The 19,867-nt window shown below is 40.5% G+C and overlaps 1 protein-coding gene across 2 annotated transcripts in view; it reads left to right on the top strand.

Annotated features, from left to right (window-relative positions):
• The window catches only part of CWC27 (CWC27 spliceosome associated cyclophilin), a 195,349-nt gene that overhangs the window by 153,249 nt on the left and 22,233 nt on the right, over window positions 1-19,867 (top strand). For both annotated transcript variants that reach the window (XM_080682695.1, XM_080682696.1), the window contains exons 12-13: window positions 8,231-8,340; window positions 18,710-18,813. In XM_080682695.1, the coding sequence (XP_080538821.1) occupies window positions 8,231-8,340; window positions 18,710-18,813 (214 nt within the window). The remainder of the gene's footprint in view (window positions 1-8,230; window positions 8,341-18,709; window positions 18,814-19,867) is intronic.

The raw sequence follows: 19,867 nt of genomic DNA, 5'->3' as shown, positions 1-19,867 counted from the left end.
TTTTCCCATATTGGTTTTATGAAATCTTTTTATCTTGATGAATTTTATATTTCTTTTCTTATTGCTACAACACAGAGTATATAATTTGTAATTGTCACATTTAGAATGACAGGGCAGCATAGGGGTGTTGTCAAAGTGCCCATCAAACTCCAAGCACTGTGGGTCACACCATCTGGAGAAGTACAGAGTGCACTCTGTGGAGGACCTGAGGGCAACATCAATCAGCCTTTGTGCTGGTGCTGAGGTCTGTGAGGGAGCGCGAGGTACATTTGAACGGGAGCGACACACTGCAGCTGACAGGTGGAAGCGGGGTCCCCCAGAAGAAAAGCTATTCGTGTTCCGTAATAATTTGTAATAATCATTTATATATTGTAATTATTTTTCAAAGTAACTGTTAAGCAGAATAGAGAAGTATGTTACCAAAAGCTTAGCGGATAGAGTCTGCATAATTTGTTATATAGATAAATATTATATTAAAAGATAAGAGGATCCTAATTTAAACCAATTTAATGTTTAGTATTCAGAACCTGTCTTTACTGATCTAAGTTCTCTTCATCTCTCAACTTTTTCGATAAGTTCACTTAAATTCATTTGAATTAGTTTTTAGTATAATACTTTGTGGTAACTGATTTATGTGCTTTTATGACGGTAAGATATTACCAACATGACTGCTATTTGAATTATAAATTCAACAAAACAATATAACTCTGAGAAAAAGATAAAGTTTTGTATTTAGATAGAAGTGGGACTTTAAAAACTTTTTAAAAGTTTTTTAAAATTTCTTATATCTTAAGGAAAAATAACAAAAGTAAAAATTAAGAAAATTCCTAATTAGAGAATTAAATCTATATTGGGGCTTCATTACCATTTTATAAATAGTCACACTATACTATAAATCTATATAACTTCAAAGTGATTATTAGATTGTAATGAAATATGCCTGTAGTGATTATGCACTACAAAGAGAAGGTACACATAATAGTGCATGTAAAGAGGAAACAATAATCTGGGTTCCTATATTCTGAGCTTAGTACAATCATCTAGCATCTCTGAACCTGTTTTTTCATCTGTAAAATAGCAGGTCATTGCTGCCTAATAACTTCTTAGACTAATATTCTGTGTTGTGATTCTGGACATACTTTTTTTACACTGAATTTAAAAATTAAGATTAAGTAATTAGTAGAATATAAATATACAGAACTCTTAGCTATGAACTCTCATATAGTCCCAAGTCACCCCTTCTGGAAGTCTCACAGAAAATACAGCTGAAAATCAGTGAGTATTTTTATAGTTTATATTCCAAAATGGAATACAATTTGAAAATATGGATAAATTTAATTGTATTATAACTTGTTACCTTCACATTTTCAAATCAGCTAGTAGAGAAAGACAGAGGAAAATGTTCTGCTACCTTATTTTGAGAATTTTTAAGCCCTAAAAGTATTGAAGCTAGGATGAAAAACAGGGAAAGAATAATAAAAACTTCATGTAAATGTAGACTGAATTCCATTTAATCAATGTGAGTGTTGAGCATACTCTAATAATTAATGTTTAGTGTGCAAGCATGTTTCAGGTAGTCTCTAAATCATTTAACCACTTTTGACTAATTTTCATGAAACTCTAGAGGCTTATTTTGACCACCAGATGGAGCCAATATTATTCAATTTGTAGAATAAAAATTATGCTGAAAATAGAAATTGATGAAATAAAATGAATAAATTGTAGATTTCTTATTTTAGTTCATAGTACAGAAAAAAAATGTAGCCTAGTCTTTGCCTAAATTTCTGCATAGCCTTTGTAAATGTCATAGAGACACCTTCATTAAGTAATTTCTTTATTATGAATAAGCTTGCATTTTGACTCTTTCATTGGCTAGAGAAACCGGTTTTCTTCTTTCCACTTTTTAAAGATATCATCTAAGCAACTTTCAATTATCTTTAAAACAAAATTAGTACAGATTCAACCTCTAGTCACTCATTAAATATAATTGAGGAATAATTACAAAGGAATGATTGTAAAGAATATATTCCATGAAGGCCCTCATTTCAGTGTCACAGGATATTCTCATTATTATCATTTCCATAAAGTGTTTTCTTAATAAAACAAACCAATGAACAGGATGTGAAGTTTACCCCCAGAACCTTCTCAAGGAGAGGTAACGCCTCAGTGAATGGCTGCCACTCATACAGGAACTCCGCCCAGAATGCTCAGTGCTCAGGGGCTTTAATCAGGGGCAACCGCCTTAAAGTTGACTTCTGCTACTTCTCTCACCTCTATTTAATAAGTGCCAGAAATTATTTAATTCCTTACAATTCAACTTAATTAGGCAACTATCAATTGAAAACGTATTTGTATGCTAGAGGCCTGAAACCCCTGTTAAATCCCCAAGAAGCCACTCCATCTAGCAAGCACTGTGGATACTTTTGTAATCTAAGACCCCAAAAATGATCAGTCTGATCATTTGTCCATTCAGCTACTGTTTATGGAGTACACACTATATGCAAGGCATATGCTTGGCCACAAACAGGGGCCAGTCTCTGCTGTATGAGTTTATAGCATCAGAGGCAATACAGGCAAAGAGGCAGTTATAATGTAGTGTGCTTAGGAGCTACAGAGTGTTTAAAGGTTCTAATAAGAGGGAAATATGCATAATTAAGGAGAGTCAAGAAAAAGCATAAAGGATTCTTCCTAGGTGGAAATTGTTCATGTAAATCCACGGTTTGGCAGACTGAACTTCCCATTTATTATGGTCTCGGAGGAATTTTGGACCTTTTTTGGTAGAATATTATTTCATCAGGATACATCCAGTTGGTGACCTGATGCTTTTTTATGTCAAATTTGAATATTTTTTTCTGAGTTTTCTTGTGACTCAGACATGAAGAAGAAAAAACCAACCTGGTTAAAAGATTATACTTTTGAACCAGACTGCACGGGTTTATAGTCCCATGTTTATAATCCCTGAGATAAATTATTTAACCTTTACTGCCTTAGTTTCTAATGCAAAGTGGGGCTAGTAATATGCATTCCTCATAGGGTTGTTGCTTATGAGGATTAAACAAGTAATGAAGGTGCTAGTATCTGGCACATAGTGACTATCTGAAATGTTAGGTAGCGTGTTAGCTATTTTCAAATCTGGTACTTTTCCTGGAATTAATTTAAGATCTCATGTATATAAAATTTCATAAAAGCATACTTTGTAGCTTCCAGAAAGGATGATGAGATATGACTAGATAGTTTTCTATATCCTTTAAAGTCTATCCCTTTTGCTTTCAAATGCTGTTTACTTTCATCAGTAACACATCACTTTTATTTATATAAAAGTTTCCATTTATTATGGGAATTTTTTAAAAAATTCCTTGAAAGAGTGATTCCAGATTTTTTATAAAATCATTTATAAGCAGACTTACTAACAGTTTCTGATACATAATAATCACTCAACAACCTTTTTCTTAAAAATGAATAAATGTGTAGCTACTTGGACTTGTTAGCTTCTTGTGCTCTTATACTGAGACAATAGAGGGTATAAGCCCTTTTATCTATGAAGTGAGACTTGTAGATGGAAACCATTGGTTCATTAACTAAGTAACAATAATTGAGTAGTCATCACCCTTTTATGCTCAGGACAAAAAGGTTGCAGAATGAAGAGATTCAAGTGGGGCCAATGTTAAGTTTCCGACTAGCTCTTAGGGAAGGGTTAGAGACATTCTTTATAACATGCAGGGCTGAAAGTGCAGTCCTGAATATTTGCTACAGATTATCTCCTAAAGTAAGAATCAGAACACATGTTTTATCCCAAGTGCTGCTTCTAATCCACATGGTACAACTAGCTAAGTAACCTCATTTACTCTTTGGCTAGCTCACCTATAAATTGAGAAGTTAGATTAGAAGATCCTCAAAATAATTTTTAGCTCCGGTGCTCTCTTGTAAACTGACACTCTAGTAGTAAATTAATGGTGTAGTGATGTTGAACATTGTCTTCATCAGGCCTTTTTATATATATCACCTAATTTTATCTCAGAAAAAGCCAAGATATTTTTAAACTTGTATTCCAGTACTAAAATGTAGGGAAGCTTTAAGCCCCTAGAAGGCTGGTATTCTATCCATGAATCCACAATTTAACATTTACAATCAATGGCTGATTTCTTAACTATGTTCACATATGTTATGTTCATTTTACCCTTTAGATTAATTTCTAGAATAAGAAGCCAATATTAAAAATGTTTTAGCTATCTTTCATAGCATTTCTTGGAGTGCCATGCATACAGGGAACACTTAGTAAATTTTGCTATCTGAATTGAAGTTGTAATTGAAGACAGTAAGGAACAGTGTGGATCTTTAATACCATGCAGACCTGGGCCGAAATCCCAACTTTACTATATTCTAATTATGATCCAACTAGAGGCCCAGCACGTGAAATTCATGCACAGGTACAGTCCCTAGGCCTGGCCTGCGATCAAGGCCATCTTCCCCAGGTGCCCGCAGCTGGCCCTGCCCCCCCCCCCGCCACCACCCACCCCCAGATCCCCATTCGCCATCAGGTGATTGGTGCCTGACGGCCAGGGGAGGGGACCAAGAGGCGGTCAGTGCACCTCATAGTGACTGGTCCAGTGGTCATTCTGGTCATTCTGCTGTTAGGGTCAATTTGCATATTACCCTTTTATTATATAGGATAGAGGCCTGGTGCACGGGTGGGGGCCAGCTGGCCTGCCCTGAAGGGGGCCCCAGATTGGGGTGGGGGGGTCCCTTTTGGGGGGTGGGGTCGGCCTGGGCGAGGGGCTGCTGGCAGTTTGCAGGTCGGCCACACCCCAGTTGGGGTGGGGGTCCCTGCTGGGGGTCGGGGCTGGCCAGGGCAAGGGGACACAGACGGTTTTCAGGCTGGGTATGCCCCCAATTGGGGTGGGGGCCCCCGCTGGGGGGGGCGGGGCCAGCCTGGGCGAGGGGCCACAGGCAGTTTGCAGGCTGGCCAAGCCCCCGGCTTTGTCAGGAAGGATGTCTGGAATGATGTCTGGAAGATGTCCGGTCTGTTCAGTCTAATTAGCATATTACCCTTTTATTAGTATAGATTCTGTTTCTTCATTTGTAAAATAGATTTATAGATCCTTTCTTAATGGGTAATAAAAGCACCTTTGCCTGGTGCCTAACATATACTAGGTCCTTAGTAAATTTTTTCATAGAAATTTCAGTTAATGACAAATAGTCATCATGCTGCATCATTATTATTTATGAATTATCCATTGTATATTGAGAGCACAATGTACTTAGAGAAACTGAATTTTTCAGACTCCTTGTGTATTTTATTAGCCACTTTTATGTCACTAAAGTCATCTAGTTGCTTATTCAATTTTTGTTTATTCAGGGGGATTCAAGTACATAAGAAATAAATGTGCTACTTTCTGTTCTGGCAACATGGACTGAGTTAACACAGAACTTCCTTCTCCTACAAATATATAGAAATGCTGGATAAAATATGATTCAGCCCAATTTAAATACTTAGCTAAGCTACAGAGAGAAAAAGAGAGAGATTGTAAGAGAGGGAGGGAGGACAGGGAAGTCCTAGGTACCAAAAAAGGGGAAGCATAACCAGAGCTTGAAGTGGACAAGCTGACACTATAGTTGCCCAGGGGGATATTGGAGCCTGTCATAAAATATCAAAATTCTAAACTTCTACCAGCCATGGCTATAAAGTCTTACTGTACACTACCTATATGGTACAAGAATCCTAAGCCAAGAAATTAACTTGGAAAAAAAATGGTTCTGGACCAGTGGAACCCCTTAATTGCCTGGTAGAAACAAATGCAAAAGTTCTCTGTAGAAATTTTTACACAGTCTTGGGTGCCTAGGATTCCTATGGAGCATGGAACAGATGCAGCTCTAGCTGAAGATAAACTCACAATTAAAAATTAGAAAACATATAGAGAAATGTCTACTCTAGGGAGAGAGTCAGAAGACATAACAGAAGGATCCCCAAGGACAACATGAAAGATACAACATAACAAGTGTGTTTTAAATAGAGATTTTTAAGGAATAAAATTTATATTAAAAGACTAAGGCTATCAAAAAGAGTAGGTGAATTTTAAAAAGAACCAAATAGAATATCTAGAAATTTAAAAAAACATAATTATCACTATCAAAGACTTAGTTTGTGTTTCAAAAACTGGTTAGATACAAGTAAACAGAGAGTTAGTGAACTGAAATATAGAACTAAGGAAATTAGCTCAGTATACTGCTGAGAAAGCGAAACATGAAAAGTGAATGTATTGTGATCATTTATAGTTGATCACATTATAAATAGAAGGACTTTATATTAGTATGATAGGTCCATTAAAAAATAGAAGAATGACCAGATTTTTCACACACTAGGATTTATGCAACATATATTATTTCATTTGGCTGTGTGTGCTGTGTAAAAGTGTTTGAGTTAGTTTCCATGAAGTCCATGTGGAACCTTAGCAGGCTTAATCCTAGCACCACAACGTGTATAATAAAAGACCAACAACCTTACAACTTTTGTGAAGCTGTTTGCCTGTACATTTGGGCTAGAAATTAAAAGAGGAGGTGGGAAAAGATATCCTTAAACCAGGCAATTAAATACAGTATCTCAGAAGACCAAGAACTAGAGAAGCCATTGTGAAATGATTACCACAATCAAGCTAATTAATATATCACCTCATGTAGTTACAATTTGTTTGTGTGTGTGTGTGTGCGTCTGTATATGGTGAGAAGACTTAACATCAACTCCGTTAGCACATTTCAATTATATAATACTGTATTATTATCTATCGTCACCATGTTGTACATTAAATCTCCAGAACTTATCTATCACACATAATTACACCTTTGTACCCTTTGACCAACATCAAAATCCTAGTAGGTGACCATTAAAATGTGTTTGTTGGTTCACACATTTTTTTTAACTAGAAAATCTCTTGAACAAAATGGCTGATTGTTAACACAGTGCACATTAATAATACTCTTTAAAATGGGTAACAAAGAGGCAAACAAACCCAGGCTTGAGTAGAAAGATTACTAGTATTCTTTTTTTTTAAATTGATTTGAGAGAGAGGGGAAGGAAGAAAGAAAGAAACACTGATTTGTTGTTCCACTTATTGATAAGTTCATTGATTGCGTCTTGTATGTGCCCTGACTGGAGAACAAACCGCAACCTTGGTGTATCGGAACAGTGCTCTAACCACCTGAGCTACCCAGCCAGGACCAGTAGCATTCTTGATTACATCTGACTCCTCTTGGTTTACCAGTCAAAGACAAGAGACAGGTTGTTGTTTTCTCAGTCACAAGTTTTCATTAATATGTAAACATGTAAAGTATTGTAAATGTTAGTACAGCCCTACCTGGTTTGGCTCAGTGGATAGAGCGTCGACCTGTGGACTAAAGGGTCCCAGGTTCGATTCTGATCAAGGGCACATGCCTGGGTTGCGGGCTGGATCTCTAATAGGGGGTGTGCAGGAGGCAGCCAATTAATGATTCTCTCTAATCATTGATGTTTCTATCTCTCTCTCCCTCTCCTTTTCTCTCTGAAATCAGTAAAAATATTTTTTAAAAAATAAAATGTTAGTACAGGACTTGTTTTATTGAAACAATACTGTATTCTATAACTCTGGATGTTAACTAATCTTCATATGGAATTATTGCAGGATCAAATGCATACATTAGTTTTCTAATTTGTAATTAAGTAAAAATTATTTTCGCCTGCTTTTGGTAATTGTCCTTAACTGACTTATTTGCTAGATATATTTACATTTATAATGCCATCAAAGTGAAGTTGTTTGTTGCTATAATTCTTATTATTATTGTTTTTTCACTGGGGGAAAAAAGTAGCAGGTAATTGGGAAAAAATCAACCAATATTGAAAGAGCGTATCTTATAAGGCATGGGAATATTATAAAATGGTATTACTGAATTTCAGGAAAATCTTAATTATTCTAAAAATGAGATAGGTGATTTTATACTCAAATATAATAGAGAACAACTGCAATAGTACAGTATATAATAAAGATGTGTATAAAATTGGTTGATAAATTAACATCAGTCACTTTCTGATCTAGGAAATAGTTGTTGAGCTAGTGGAATTTATTGGTTTGGTCTTTTAATTAAATGGAGGAACACCAGCCCCAGGTTCTGACCTCCTCTTATGTGATAAGAGCATAGACTTTAATATGAATCCCCAGAGCCTTTTTACAGTTTATTCTAAGAATATTCTATTATTCTTCAGAGGAAGAGGCTGCTCTAGGTGGTGCTGTTGCAGAATACAGAAGAGAAAAGCAAAAGTATGAAGCTCTGAGGAAGCAGCAGCCCAAGAAGGGAACTTCCCGGGAAGACCAGGTAATTTCACAAACTAAATTTTTTTTGTAATTTATTGCCTTTTAACTGTCTTCAAGTATTGTTAATGGAACCTAATTTGATTATACCTATCGCTTAGCAATGAAAAAGCACATGTTTATAAGGGGTGGGGTGACAAAGACCTTGGCCACTCATGCAAAAGTCCAGAGGATAGAGTTCTTTCCACACATTGTAGATACAAAGCCTAAACTTTCAGGTTTTAAATCTGTACTCCCATATTAAGCACGGGAACCTCATAAAGCCACATATTATCAGTTTCTCGGGTGGAACCTTTGGCTAAGGGACTATTATGAAGTAGAGAAGTGGTGACTATAAACGATGAAGGGCTCCTCTGGCCCAGCATCTTATAAGCTGACTAGCCAGATCCACTTGAAACCGCAGGTTGCTTGCAAAGAAGGAATTTGTTCTACTAGTTGACTTCTACTGTAAGTAGTATTGCAAAATTCTGCTCATTGCAAGTATTCCTGTTTCTTTAACTAGTAATATAGGAAGATTACCAGAAGTCAGAATAAAAAGAGATAGGGAATCAGCTCAACAATTTGGGAGTCCACCATACACACCATGCAGCACTTGTCCCTCAATAAAATAAATCTTCCTCAGCAGTCCTTCATGTTGAAAAGCTAAGGGGCATACGAAAATCTTTTCTTTTTGGTGCTGCCATATATATATATGTGAGAACATGCCATTTCAGATGTATAAATAAAATAGGCAAAATAAAAGTAAATTAAAAAGCTCAAGACTATCTGGATAAATAAATCTATCAGGAACTATGCTATAAATGACACCTAATTCCCGATAACAAAGGAGCATGCATCATTACTTAACATGAAAATAATCATAGGAAAAGTTTAACAAGAAGTAAAGTATAGGAAATTATAATTGCAAATAACTAACTTGTAAAGTTTTCAAAAGAAATGGAACATCAAATAAAATTAAGAAAAAGTACATTATTAACTTGGAGTCACACTGTAATGAATATACTACTAAAGATCTAAGTATCACTCTTATTCATGCATTCCTTTTTTCCTTCCTCACAAATCATTATTAAGAACCTACCATGTACTAATCACTGTATTTGGTGGTAAACAAGGCGGGCACATCCCTGCCCTCTCTGAGCTATCAGGAAAAAGAGCCAGTTCAACAGGAACAATAATACCCATAAAAGGGGGGAGCATTATGCCAGCTTAGGTACAGGGAACTATGTAAAGGTATAGTAGTAGGACCAAACATGTCCTGAGAAAATGATTTCTAGGCTGAGCTTTGAAGTTTAAATAGGAGATATGTGGCTAGACAAAAGGAACAGTATAAGAGAAGTCTTTGATCTCTTTGCAAAGAACGAAAAGATGTTAAGTATGACTGGAATATAAATGAGAAGGAGAGAGATGATACTGGAGAGGTAAGCAGAAGCCAGCTCATTCAAGGAAGGTATTTTTGAGCCTTAATAAGGAGTTTAGATGTACCCTAAGGGCAATAGGCAGCCATCAAGAGGAGCAAGTATTATGATTTCATTTGCAATTTGGAAAGATCGCTTCAACCTGGCTGTAGTAAGGAGAAGAGACTGAACCGGGGCAGGACTGGAGACACAGAGGCCAGTTTAGAGACTTTATGTGTAGATATGATGCACAGTTTCCCAAGGCAGGGACCTTTCAGAGCAGTTTCTCCGTGCTGGGAAGGCTCTAGTTGAGCTGCAGGTGGTTGACCATTCATCCTTTGGCAAAAGCCAGACCAGTTCCCCTGTAGATGGCAAACAGAAATACCTCCATGCAGATCCTATCTTCTTCACCCTATGTTGTACCCTGTTACTTTTGTGATGTTTGCTTTTCTGCCTAGTGTCTTCTCTTGCCTTTAGAATGCAGCTAGAGGAAGCCCAGTCTTAAATAGAAGCTAAGCCAGGCCAAGAGGATGTTTTTTGTTGGTCATAGCCCCCCTTCTTTGAGGAAATGCCAGTAGCACATTAACTGGCTCTGAAAACAGACTGCCTTGCCACTTTCAACTCAAGGAAAAAGATCCAGGTCTAGTGTAATTTGCTAGGGAGTTTTAAAATTTCATTTCACTAAGAAGTATTCTTTGCTTTCATGTTTCTTTATGCCCTCAGAAAAGCCTTTTCCAAGTGTACAAAAGTCCACCATTACAAATTGATGGGATTTACTTTATAAGTGATTGATAGATAGATAGATAGATAGACAGATAGACAGATAGACAGACATGAAGAAAGATGTTTATATAATACTAGAGGACCAGTGCATGAAATTTGTGCACGGGGGAGGGTTCCCTCAGCCCAGCCTGCACCCGCTCCAATCTGGGACCCCTCGGGGGATGTCTGACTGCCGGTTTAGGCCCGATCCCAGGGATTGGGCCTAAACCAGCAGTTGGACATCCCTCTCACAATCTGGGACCGCTGGCTCCTAACTGCTCACCTGCCTGCCTGCCTGATCGCTCCTAACTGCTCCCCCCCCCCCCCGCCACCAGCCTGATCACCCCTAACTGCCTCTGCCTGCTGGCCTGATTTCCCCCAACTGTCCCCCCGTCAGCCTGATCACCTCCCAACTGCCCCCCTGCTGGCCTGGTCGCCCCCAACTGCCCCCCCCCCACTGGCCTGGTCGCCCCTAACTGCCTCCCAACCAGCCTGGTCACCCCTTACTGCCCCGCCCCTGCTGGCCTGGTCACCCCCAACTGCCCCCCTCTGCTGGTTTGGTCACCCCTAAATGCCCCCACCCCGCTGGCCTGGTTGTCCCCAACTGCCCCACCCCCTGCCGGCCTGGTCGCCCCTCACTGCCCCTTTCTGCTGGCCTGGTTGCCTCCAACTGCCCCCCCCCCCCCGTGCTGGCCTGATCACCCCCAACCGCCCCCTCTGCTGGCCTGGTCACCCCCAACTGCCCCTCCCCACCAGCCTGGTTGCCCCTCATGGCCCCCCATGCCAGCCGGATCATCCCCAACTGCACGCCCCTGCTGGCCTGGTCGCCCCTCACTACCCCCCTCTACCGGCCTGGTCACCCCTCAGCCGGCCTGGTCGACCCATGGAGCCTGCTTTTCCATCGCCCCATGAAGCCTCACTGCCCCTCTCTGCCGGCCTGTCCCCCCAGCCAGCCTGGTTGCCCCACGCAGCCTGCTGTTCAGTCATTTGGTCGTCCCTCACTAACCACCCTGCCGGCCTGGTCGCCCCATGCAGCCTGTTGTTTGGTCGTTACTGTGAGGGCATCCTGACCAATTTGCATATTACCCTTTTATTAGTATGGATAGATATAGGTATTTAAGCACATATACCCACAAAAACACATAAAAAGCCTTAAAGAATATATACCAAAATGTCAGCAGTGGTTATTTTGAGTAGCTGTATAATATTATAGTTTTGCTACTCTTTATTTTCTATTATTTCTACAGTAAACAAAATACAATAAAAGTAGATTTATTTTAATGAATAAGGTTTAAAAACAAGGGATGCTTTCTTTATCTGTTAATGAGAACTTAGTCCTGCCTAGCTGGTTTGGCTCAGTAGATAGAGCATCAGCCTGTGGACTGAAGAGTCCCAGGTTCGATTTCAACCAAGGGCACATGCCTGGGTTGTGGGCTTGAGCCCCAGTAGGGGGCATGCAGGAGGCAGCCAATCAATAATTTTCATCATTTATGTTTCTATCTCTCTCACCTCTCCCTTCCTCTCTGAAATCAATAAAAATATATTTTTTTAAAAAAGAGCTTAGTCCTATAATTACTACTCTACAGATGGATAAAATATCTAAACCCTAACCCACCAGGCACCCCTCAGAATGCCCATGAAGTTATTCCACAGGACTTTATAGTTTTTCTCTCAAAATCATGTCATTCAGCAGTTATGGTGATGTGTATATTTTCAGCTGTTGTTTATGTGGACATTAAATTTTGTGAAACATATAAAGCACATTTCACTATCATTATTTAGCAATACTGCCCTTGCTTTTATTTTGGCACCACCTGTCTTCATTAAGCTTAGATTCTAGACCAGTAAAACCAATTTAATTTTTTCATGAACTGTGGTATCAATGATATTTGGCAGATAAACTCTGGAGCCTTACAATTTACTATGACTCCTTACTATACCTGTTATTCACATATTAAACTATCGTACAACTTTTTCCTTATGAAACGTATTTTGGTACTGAATTCCATGTATCAATATTTTATTTTATTTTATTTTTTTTTTGAAATGAGATGACTAAATTTTATTTTATTATTATTATTTTTTTAAATAAATCTTTATTCAGATTATTACAATTATTTCTCCTTTTTCCCCCCATAGCTCCCCTCCACCCATTTCCCACCCCACCTTCTGCCCTTACCTCCCCCCCACTGTCCTCATCCATAGGTGTATGATTTTTGTCCAGTCTCTTCCTGCACCCCCCATACCCCTTTCCCCCTGAGAATTATCAGTCCACTCCCTTTCTATGCCCCTGATTCTATTATATTCACCAGATTATTCTGTTCCTCAGGTTTTTAATTCACTTGATTTTTAGGTTCGCTTGTTGATAGATATGTATTTGTTGTTCATAATTTTTCTCTTTACTTTTTTCTTCTTCCTCTTCTTTAAGAATACCTTTCAGCATTTCATATAATACTGGTTTGGTGGTGATGAACTCCTTCAGCTTTTTCTTATCTGTGAAGCTCTTTATCTGCCCTTCAATTCTGAATGATAGCTTTGCTGGGTAGAGTAATCTTGGTTGTAGGTTCTTACTATTCATCACATTGAAAATTTCTTGCCACTCCCGTCTGGCCTGCATAGTTTCTGTTGAGAAGTCAGCTGACAGTCGTATGGGTGCTCCCTTGTAGGTAATTAACTGTTTTTCTCTTGCTGCTTTTAATATTCTCTCTTTGTCTTTTGCTCTTGGCATTTTAATTATGATGTGTCTTGGTGTGGTCCTCTTTGGATTCCTTTTGTTTGGGGTTCTGTGGGCTTCCTGGACTTGTAAGTCTATTTCTTTCACCAGGTGGGGGAAGTTTTCAGTCATTATTTCTTCAAATAGGTTTTCAGTATCTTGCTCTCTCTCTTCTTCTGGCACCCCCATAATTCTGAAGTTGTCCCAGAGTCTTCTTACATTATCTTCAACTTTTTAGATTTTTTTTTTTTGCTTTTTGCTTTTTCGGTTGAGTGTTTTTTGCTTCTTTGTATTTCAATTCTTTGACTTGATTCTTGTGTTCCTCTATTCTGTTTCTGGGTCTCTGTATAATATTTTTTATTTCAGTCAGTGTATGTTTAATTTCTAGTTGGTCCTTTTTCATATCTTCGAGGGTCTCGTTGTATTTATCGGCCTTTTCTAGGATATTCTTAAAAAGTCTTATAACCGTGGTTTTGAATTCTATATCCAGTCCTTTGTTTTCCTCCATTTCTTTCGTTTGTGATCTGATTCTTTGACCCCGCATTTTCACTGATTCCCTGAGTTGGTAAGGTAGATATTTGTGCTAGGTTTCCAATATGGCCCAGTGGGTCTGCTTCCCCAGTTAACCTGAGGTTGACACTCTTGGTGCACCCCTTTGTGGACTGTGTGTACAGCCTTGTTGTAATTAAGTCTTTATTGTTGTTGGTATCACTGGGAAGAATTGACCTCCGGGCCAGTTGGCTGTAAGGATCAGCTGTGTCTATGCTGGGAGAAGTTCGGTGCTGGAGACAGCCTTATAGGATTAGACTTGCCAAATTGTAATAGCCTCTGTGCTCAGCTTGGATGGGGTGGAGTCTCAGTTTTGGCTTCCTGTCAGCCTTGCCCTTGCACGCATGTGCGCTTTCAGTCCTCCGCCTTCCCCAACTCGAGTCTCCGCCCGAGAGTCCAGACTCCCCCACAAGAGCGTGGGTCCCCAGGGGCTCGCCTGGAACTGGGGTTCACTGCAGTCAGAACTGGGGCTCAGTGCAGTCAGAATCCTCTGACTCCCTTCCACTAGGGAAAGCCTGTGGCAACTTCCGCAGCCTTTGTGTGCACTGGCGCGCGCGCGCGGGCACTTTCAGTCTTCCGCCTTCCCCGGCTCCCGAGTCTCCGCCCGAGAGTCCAGACTCCCCCCACAAGAGCGTGGGTCCCCAGGGGCTCGCCTGGAACTGGGGTTCACTGCAGTCAGAACTGGGGCTCAGTGCCGTCAGGAGCCTCTGACTCCCTTTCACTAGGGAAAGCCTGTGGCAACCTCCGCAGCCTTTGTGCGCACTGGCACGCGCACGCGCGCTTTCAGTCCTCCGCCTTCCCCGGCTCCCGAGTCTCCGCCCGAGAGTCCAGACTCCCCCACAAGAGCATGGGTCCCCAGGGGCTCGCCTGGAACTGGGGTTCACTGCAGTCAGAACTGGGGCTCAGTGCAGTCAGAATCCTCTGACTCCCTTCCACTAGGGAAAGCCTGTGGCAACTTCCGCAGCCTTTATGCGCACTGGCGCGCGCGCGGGGGCACTTTCAGTCCTCCGCCTTCCCCGGCTCCTGAGTCTCCGCCCGAGAGTCCAGACTCTCCCTGTAAGAGCGTGGGTCCCCAGGGGTTCGCCCGGAACTGGGGTTCAGTGCAGTCAGAACTGGGGTTCAGTGCAGTCGGGGGCTTCCTTCCCCCTTCCGCCAGAGAAAGTCAGCCAGGCTCTCAGCCGCCCTTCCTCTCTGCGCGCACAAAGCCCCTTTGCCATACCTCCAATTCTCTGTGAGCTTTCCTCTTTCCTTCTAGTTGTAGAATTTTCACTCAGCCAGCTTTCCTGTGGTTCTGGATGGTGTCCATTCTGTCTTTTAGTTGTAGTTTTGAAATTGTTGTGCGAGGCAGCAGTTTAGGTGTTTACCTATGCTGCCATCTTGGTTTCTCCGATGACTAAATTTTCCTATGTATCAATATTTTAATTAGATACTTGATATTTTTTTTAAATAAATCTTTATTGTTCAGATTATTACAGGTGTTCCTCTTTTTTTCCCCCTAGCTCCCCTCCACCTGATTCCCCACCCCACCCCATGCCCTTACCCCCCGCCACTGTCTTCATCCATAGGTGTAAGCTTTTTGTCCAGTCTCTTCCCACACCCCTCACACCCCCTCCCCCCTGAGAATTGTCAGTCCACTCCCTTTCTATGTCCCTGATTCTGTTATATTCACCAGTCCATTCTGTTCTTCAGATTTTTTATTCACTTGATTTTTAGATTCACTTGTTGGTAGGTATATATTTGATGTCATTTTGTTATTCATAGTTTTTATCTTTACCTTTTTCTTCTTCTTCCTCTTCTTAAAGAACACCCTTCAACATTTCATGTAATCCTGGTTTGGTGGTGATGAACTCCTTTAGCTTTTTCTTGTCTGTGAAGCTCTTTATCTGACCTTCAACTCTGAATGATAGCTTTGCTGGGTAGAGTAATCTTGGTTGTAGGTTCTTGCTGTTCATCACTTTGAATATTTCTTGCCACTCCCTTCTGGCCTGCATAGTTTCTGCCGAGAAATCAGCTGACAGTCGTATGGGTGCTCCCTTGTAGGTAACTAACCGTTTTTCTCTTGCTGCTTTCAAGATTCTCTCTTTGTCTTTTGCCCTTGGCATTTTAATTATGATGTGTCTTGGTGTGGTCCTCTTTGGATTCCTCTTGTATGGGGTTCTGTGTGCTTCCTGAACTTGTAAGTCTATTTCTTTCACCAGGTAGGGAAAGTTTTCTGTCATTATTTCTTCTAATAGGCTTTCAATATTTTGCTCTTTCTCTTCTTCTGGCACCCCAAAAATTCGGATGTTGGTACGCTTAAAGTTGTCCCAGAGGCTCCTTACACTATCTTCATATTTTTGGATTTTTTCTTTTTGTTTTTCTGGTTGGGTGTTTTTTGTTTCCTCATATTTCAGATCTTTGGTTTGATTCTTGGGGTACGTTGATCTACAGTTGAGTTTCTGTATATTCTTTATTTCAGACAGTGTATGCTTAATTTCTGACTGGTCCTTTTCCATTTTTTTTGGCATTCTCATTAAGATCCTTGAAGGTCTCACTAAGCTCCTCGGAGGTCTCATCAAGTTTCTCAGCGGTTTTTAGAAGATTCTTGAGTAACCTTGTAAATGTGGTTCTGAACTCTATGTCGTCCATTAATTTGCTTTCCTCCATTTCTCTCATTCGTGACATGTTTCTTTGTCTCCGCATTTTGCTGCTTCCTTATGTTGATGGAGTGGCTTTGTGTGGTAGGTGACCTATAGGGGCCAGTAGCTCAGCCTCCCCAGTCACCTGAGGTGGACGCCTTTGGTACACCCCTTTGTGGGCTGAGTGCAAAGTCTTGGTGTAGTTAAGCCTTGATTGCTGTTGGTACACTGGGAGGAATTGACCTCCAGGCCAATTGGCTGTGAGGACCCGCTGTGTCTATAATGGAAGAACTGCTGCGCTGGAGACACGCTTATGGTGCAGGACTTGTTTCAGTGAGGCTTTGGTGCTCACTGAGTCTGCCTCCTGAATGTGTCACTTATGGATGTGAGGAGTTGAAATCTGGTGTCTCACACTGACCACTAGGTACACTGGCTTCTGGATCTCCAATGGGGTGCAGGTCAGCTACTGTCTGAGGCCACCCAGCAGGAGCTACAGCAAGAACTACAGTTTTCTCCTCTTTGCTTGGAGTTTGGAGGTTTTGCAGCTGTCTGACCCGGGCTGCAAGTTTGCTAGGTTAAGCTGCAATAGGGTAGGCCATTCATATGCTAAAGCCGCTGCTTGGAGCTTGGGTGGGTTCGTAGATTGTGCAGGGCAGGGTCTCAGGGCGTGACTAGGCTAGGGCGTGGCAAACAGCGATGGCTGCCAGTAAGCCAGCTCTGCGGCTCTGTGTCTCCGACCGTATCCCCACGTCCCGCGACCCAGCACAATAAACAATTGTTCCTGCGCGCAGCCCTGCAAGCAAGCCTCCCTCACTTTCCGACCCCACGGCAGACAGTCCAGCTTCTCCCTGTAGGAGTTTGGGTCCCCCGCGTCTCCCCAGAAATGAGTTCGGAGTAATCGGGAGCTTATCTCCCTTCGGGTTGAAAACAGCAGCGCTTTCAGTCAACCGTCTCCGTACCTCAGCTTTTCAGTGCTTGTGCACCCCTCAATGCTGTTTGCTCTTTCCTTCTAGTTGTAGAACTTCCACTCAGCCAGCTTTCCCGTGGTTCTGGGTGATAGACGTTCTGTCTTTTAGTTGTAGTTTTGAAATTGTTGTGCGAGGCAGCAGTTTAGGTGCTTACCTATGCCGCCATCTTGGTTTCTCCCCCCGATACTTGATATTTTTATATAGATAATACTTTATCCTGTTTTCTAATTATATTCTTTTTTAAGCCGTAGAATAAAAAACTTTTTCCTAACTTCTTTTCTCTGCTCAAATTCTGGAGTATACTGTTAAAGTACAGCCCAGAGACAATGGAATTATCAAATTGTAAGCACTTATTTCTGCTCATCCACAAAGGGCAAGGGAGCCAAACGATAATCAAAGGAATGATCCCTTTTTAAAAAAATCATACTACACATAATATTTATATCCTTCTTCTTTCACTTAACAATAGAATGAAATGCTTCATGTATAGAATTTAATAGCATAGTCATTGCTTTTTATCAAATTTATCTAATTCTTTATTGATAGACATTTAAAATTTACATTTTCCCACTTGTGTGACTATTGCTGGAATGTACATCCTTCACATAAGCTATTTTCTGTGTCTCAGAGTATTTTTTCTCCATGTGTTCCCAGGGTTGGAATTATTGAATCAAAGGGAATGATCATCTTAAAGTTTCTAGTACATAAAAATAGTTTCTAAAGATATCTCCAGTGTATCCATCTTCCCAAAGTTAATGTGTCTGTTTATTTCACCTCCTCCAGTATTGGTACTTTTTTTTACATTTTTAGGAAATTGTTCAATGAAAAATACTATTTGTTAGTGTTTTGTTTTTTATTTTACACTAGAGGCTCGGTGCACGAAATTCGTGCAAGGGGCTCGGCCCTCGCAGCCTCAGTGACTTGCCTTGGCCCTCACTGCCCCAGCTTCATCTGGGAGGTTGTCCGGAAGTTCGTCTGGAAGGACGTCTGGCTGTCCGGTCTAATTAGCATATTACACTTTTATTATTATAGATATGTTAATGAAATACCTACCTGTCTTGTGGACAGTAAAAAGTTAACTATTAGTAATAAGCATGCATGTGAAAATTTAAGTGTCTTCTATTTAAGCAAATTTATGTTCTCCAAGTAAGAAAATAATCATGTATCTCTGAGGTATAATGTTGGTGCAGATGCAAATAGGGTAATGTCAGGGATTGTGAATATCAATCACTGTTGCAGCAGGAAGGCAGTTTTGTTATTTTCCTTCAAAAGTAAACTTTACATCCTGGTAGGATATTTTTTCTAACAAATATGAGTGTCTTTTCTAAAGCTATATTTATCCTTATAAAAAAATGTATTCTTATTTCAGACCCTTGCGCTGCTAAACCAGTTTAAATCTAAACTCACGCAAGCAATTGCTGAAACTCCTGAAAACAACGTTTCTGAAATGGAAGTAGAAGATGATGAAGGATGGTAAGGGCTTTGATTTCTTTTTGTTCACCAGGAACAAAGAGGCTCAGAGCAGAGACACTTCCACTACATCATCCCTTTGTTTTCAGACTTTGCCTTCAATCATACCCTCATTGTTGTAGGGCCTCATCACCCTTTACTTCATTTCACTTTGCTAAGCATTTATTGAGTGCCTGCGGTAGTCCCAGGTTTGTGCTAACCAGTGCAAAATACACAAGATGTTTAGGACCCTATCCCTGCCCTACATTATCTACTGTTGATAAGACTCACGTTAAACAACTAAAAAAACAGCCTTAAAAGATTCTAAATCATTAATGTTTTTACACTTTCCCACAAACGTTTTAGAAATCACTAATCCATTTCATAATCCTACAGGTTCCTCTTAATTTATTACCTACAGGATCCTAGCAATACATGCATAGTTAACTTATTTTTTTCTTTGGATATTTTTCAGCTGTTTAAGACACTGATAAGAAATAAAGGAATTAATGACTTGTATGCGTCCTATGCTTAGCACTTTATCCTATACTGGCAAAAAGAAAGAAAAAAAAGAATAAGAATTGTGTTTTCCCTTATCACACTCCTCTGCCCTTCAGTTGACTTCACATGTAGTATATTAGCCTCCCCACACCTACTGCCTCCATCTCCCACTGCACCCTGGCTCAGGCACATTGCTGCATGCAAGCCAGCAGGTCACCCCCACACATGATTCATCGCTGGAGCCTCTGAACTGTCACATGTGCCATTACCCCAACCCAGAATCGTAGCCGCACTCCTCTCTGCCAAACAGCATCTCTCCCCTATTTCAAAACTCTGTTCAGCACTCCCATCCTCCAGGAAACCAGTCAGCAAGATTTGTGGTGCACTCACAAATCTAGAGGGTGGAGGAAAGAGGCTGGGACACACATTAAAAAAGACATAAAAACACTCATTAAGAAAACATTTAAGCAAATAAGACTCAGCAGCTATATATAACTTGAGTCAAAAGGGCTGAGGGGATGATGATTTGAATGCAATGAATCCTAGCTACCTCAGGACCCTGAAAGTACTTGTGTAT

Source organism: Plecotus auritus, assembly GCF_963455305.1.
Source record: "Plecotus auritus genome assembly, chromosome: 7".
Taxonomy (NCBI): domain Eukaryota; kingdom Metazoa; phylum Chordata; class Mammalia; order Chiroptera; family Vespertilionidae; genus Plecotus; species Plecotus auritus.
This window is presented reverse-complemented; position numbering and strand designations above follow the sequence as displayed.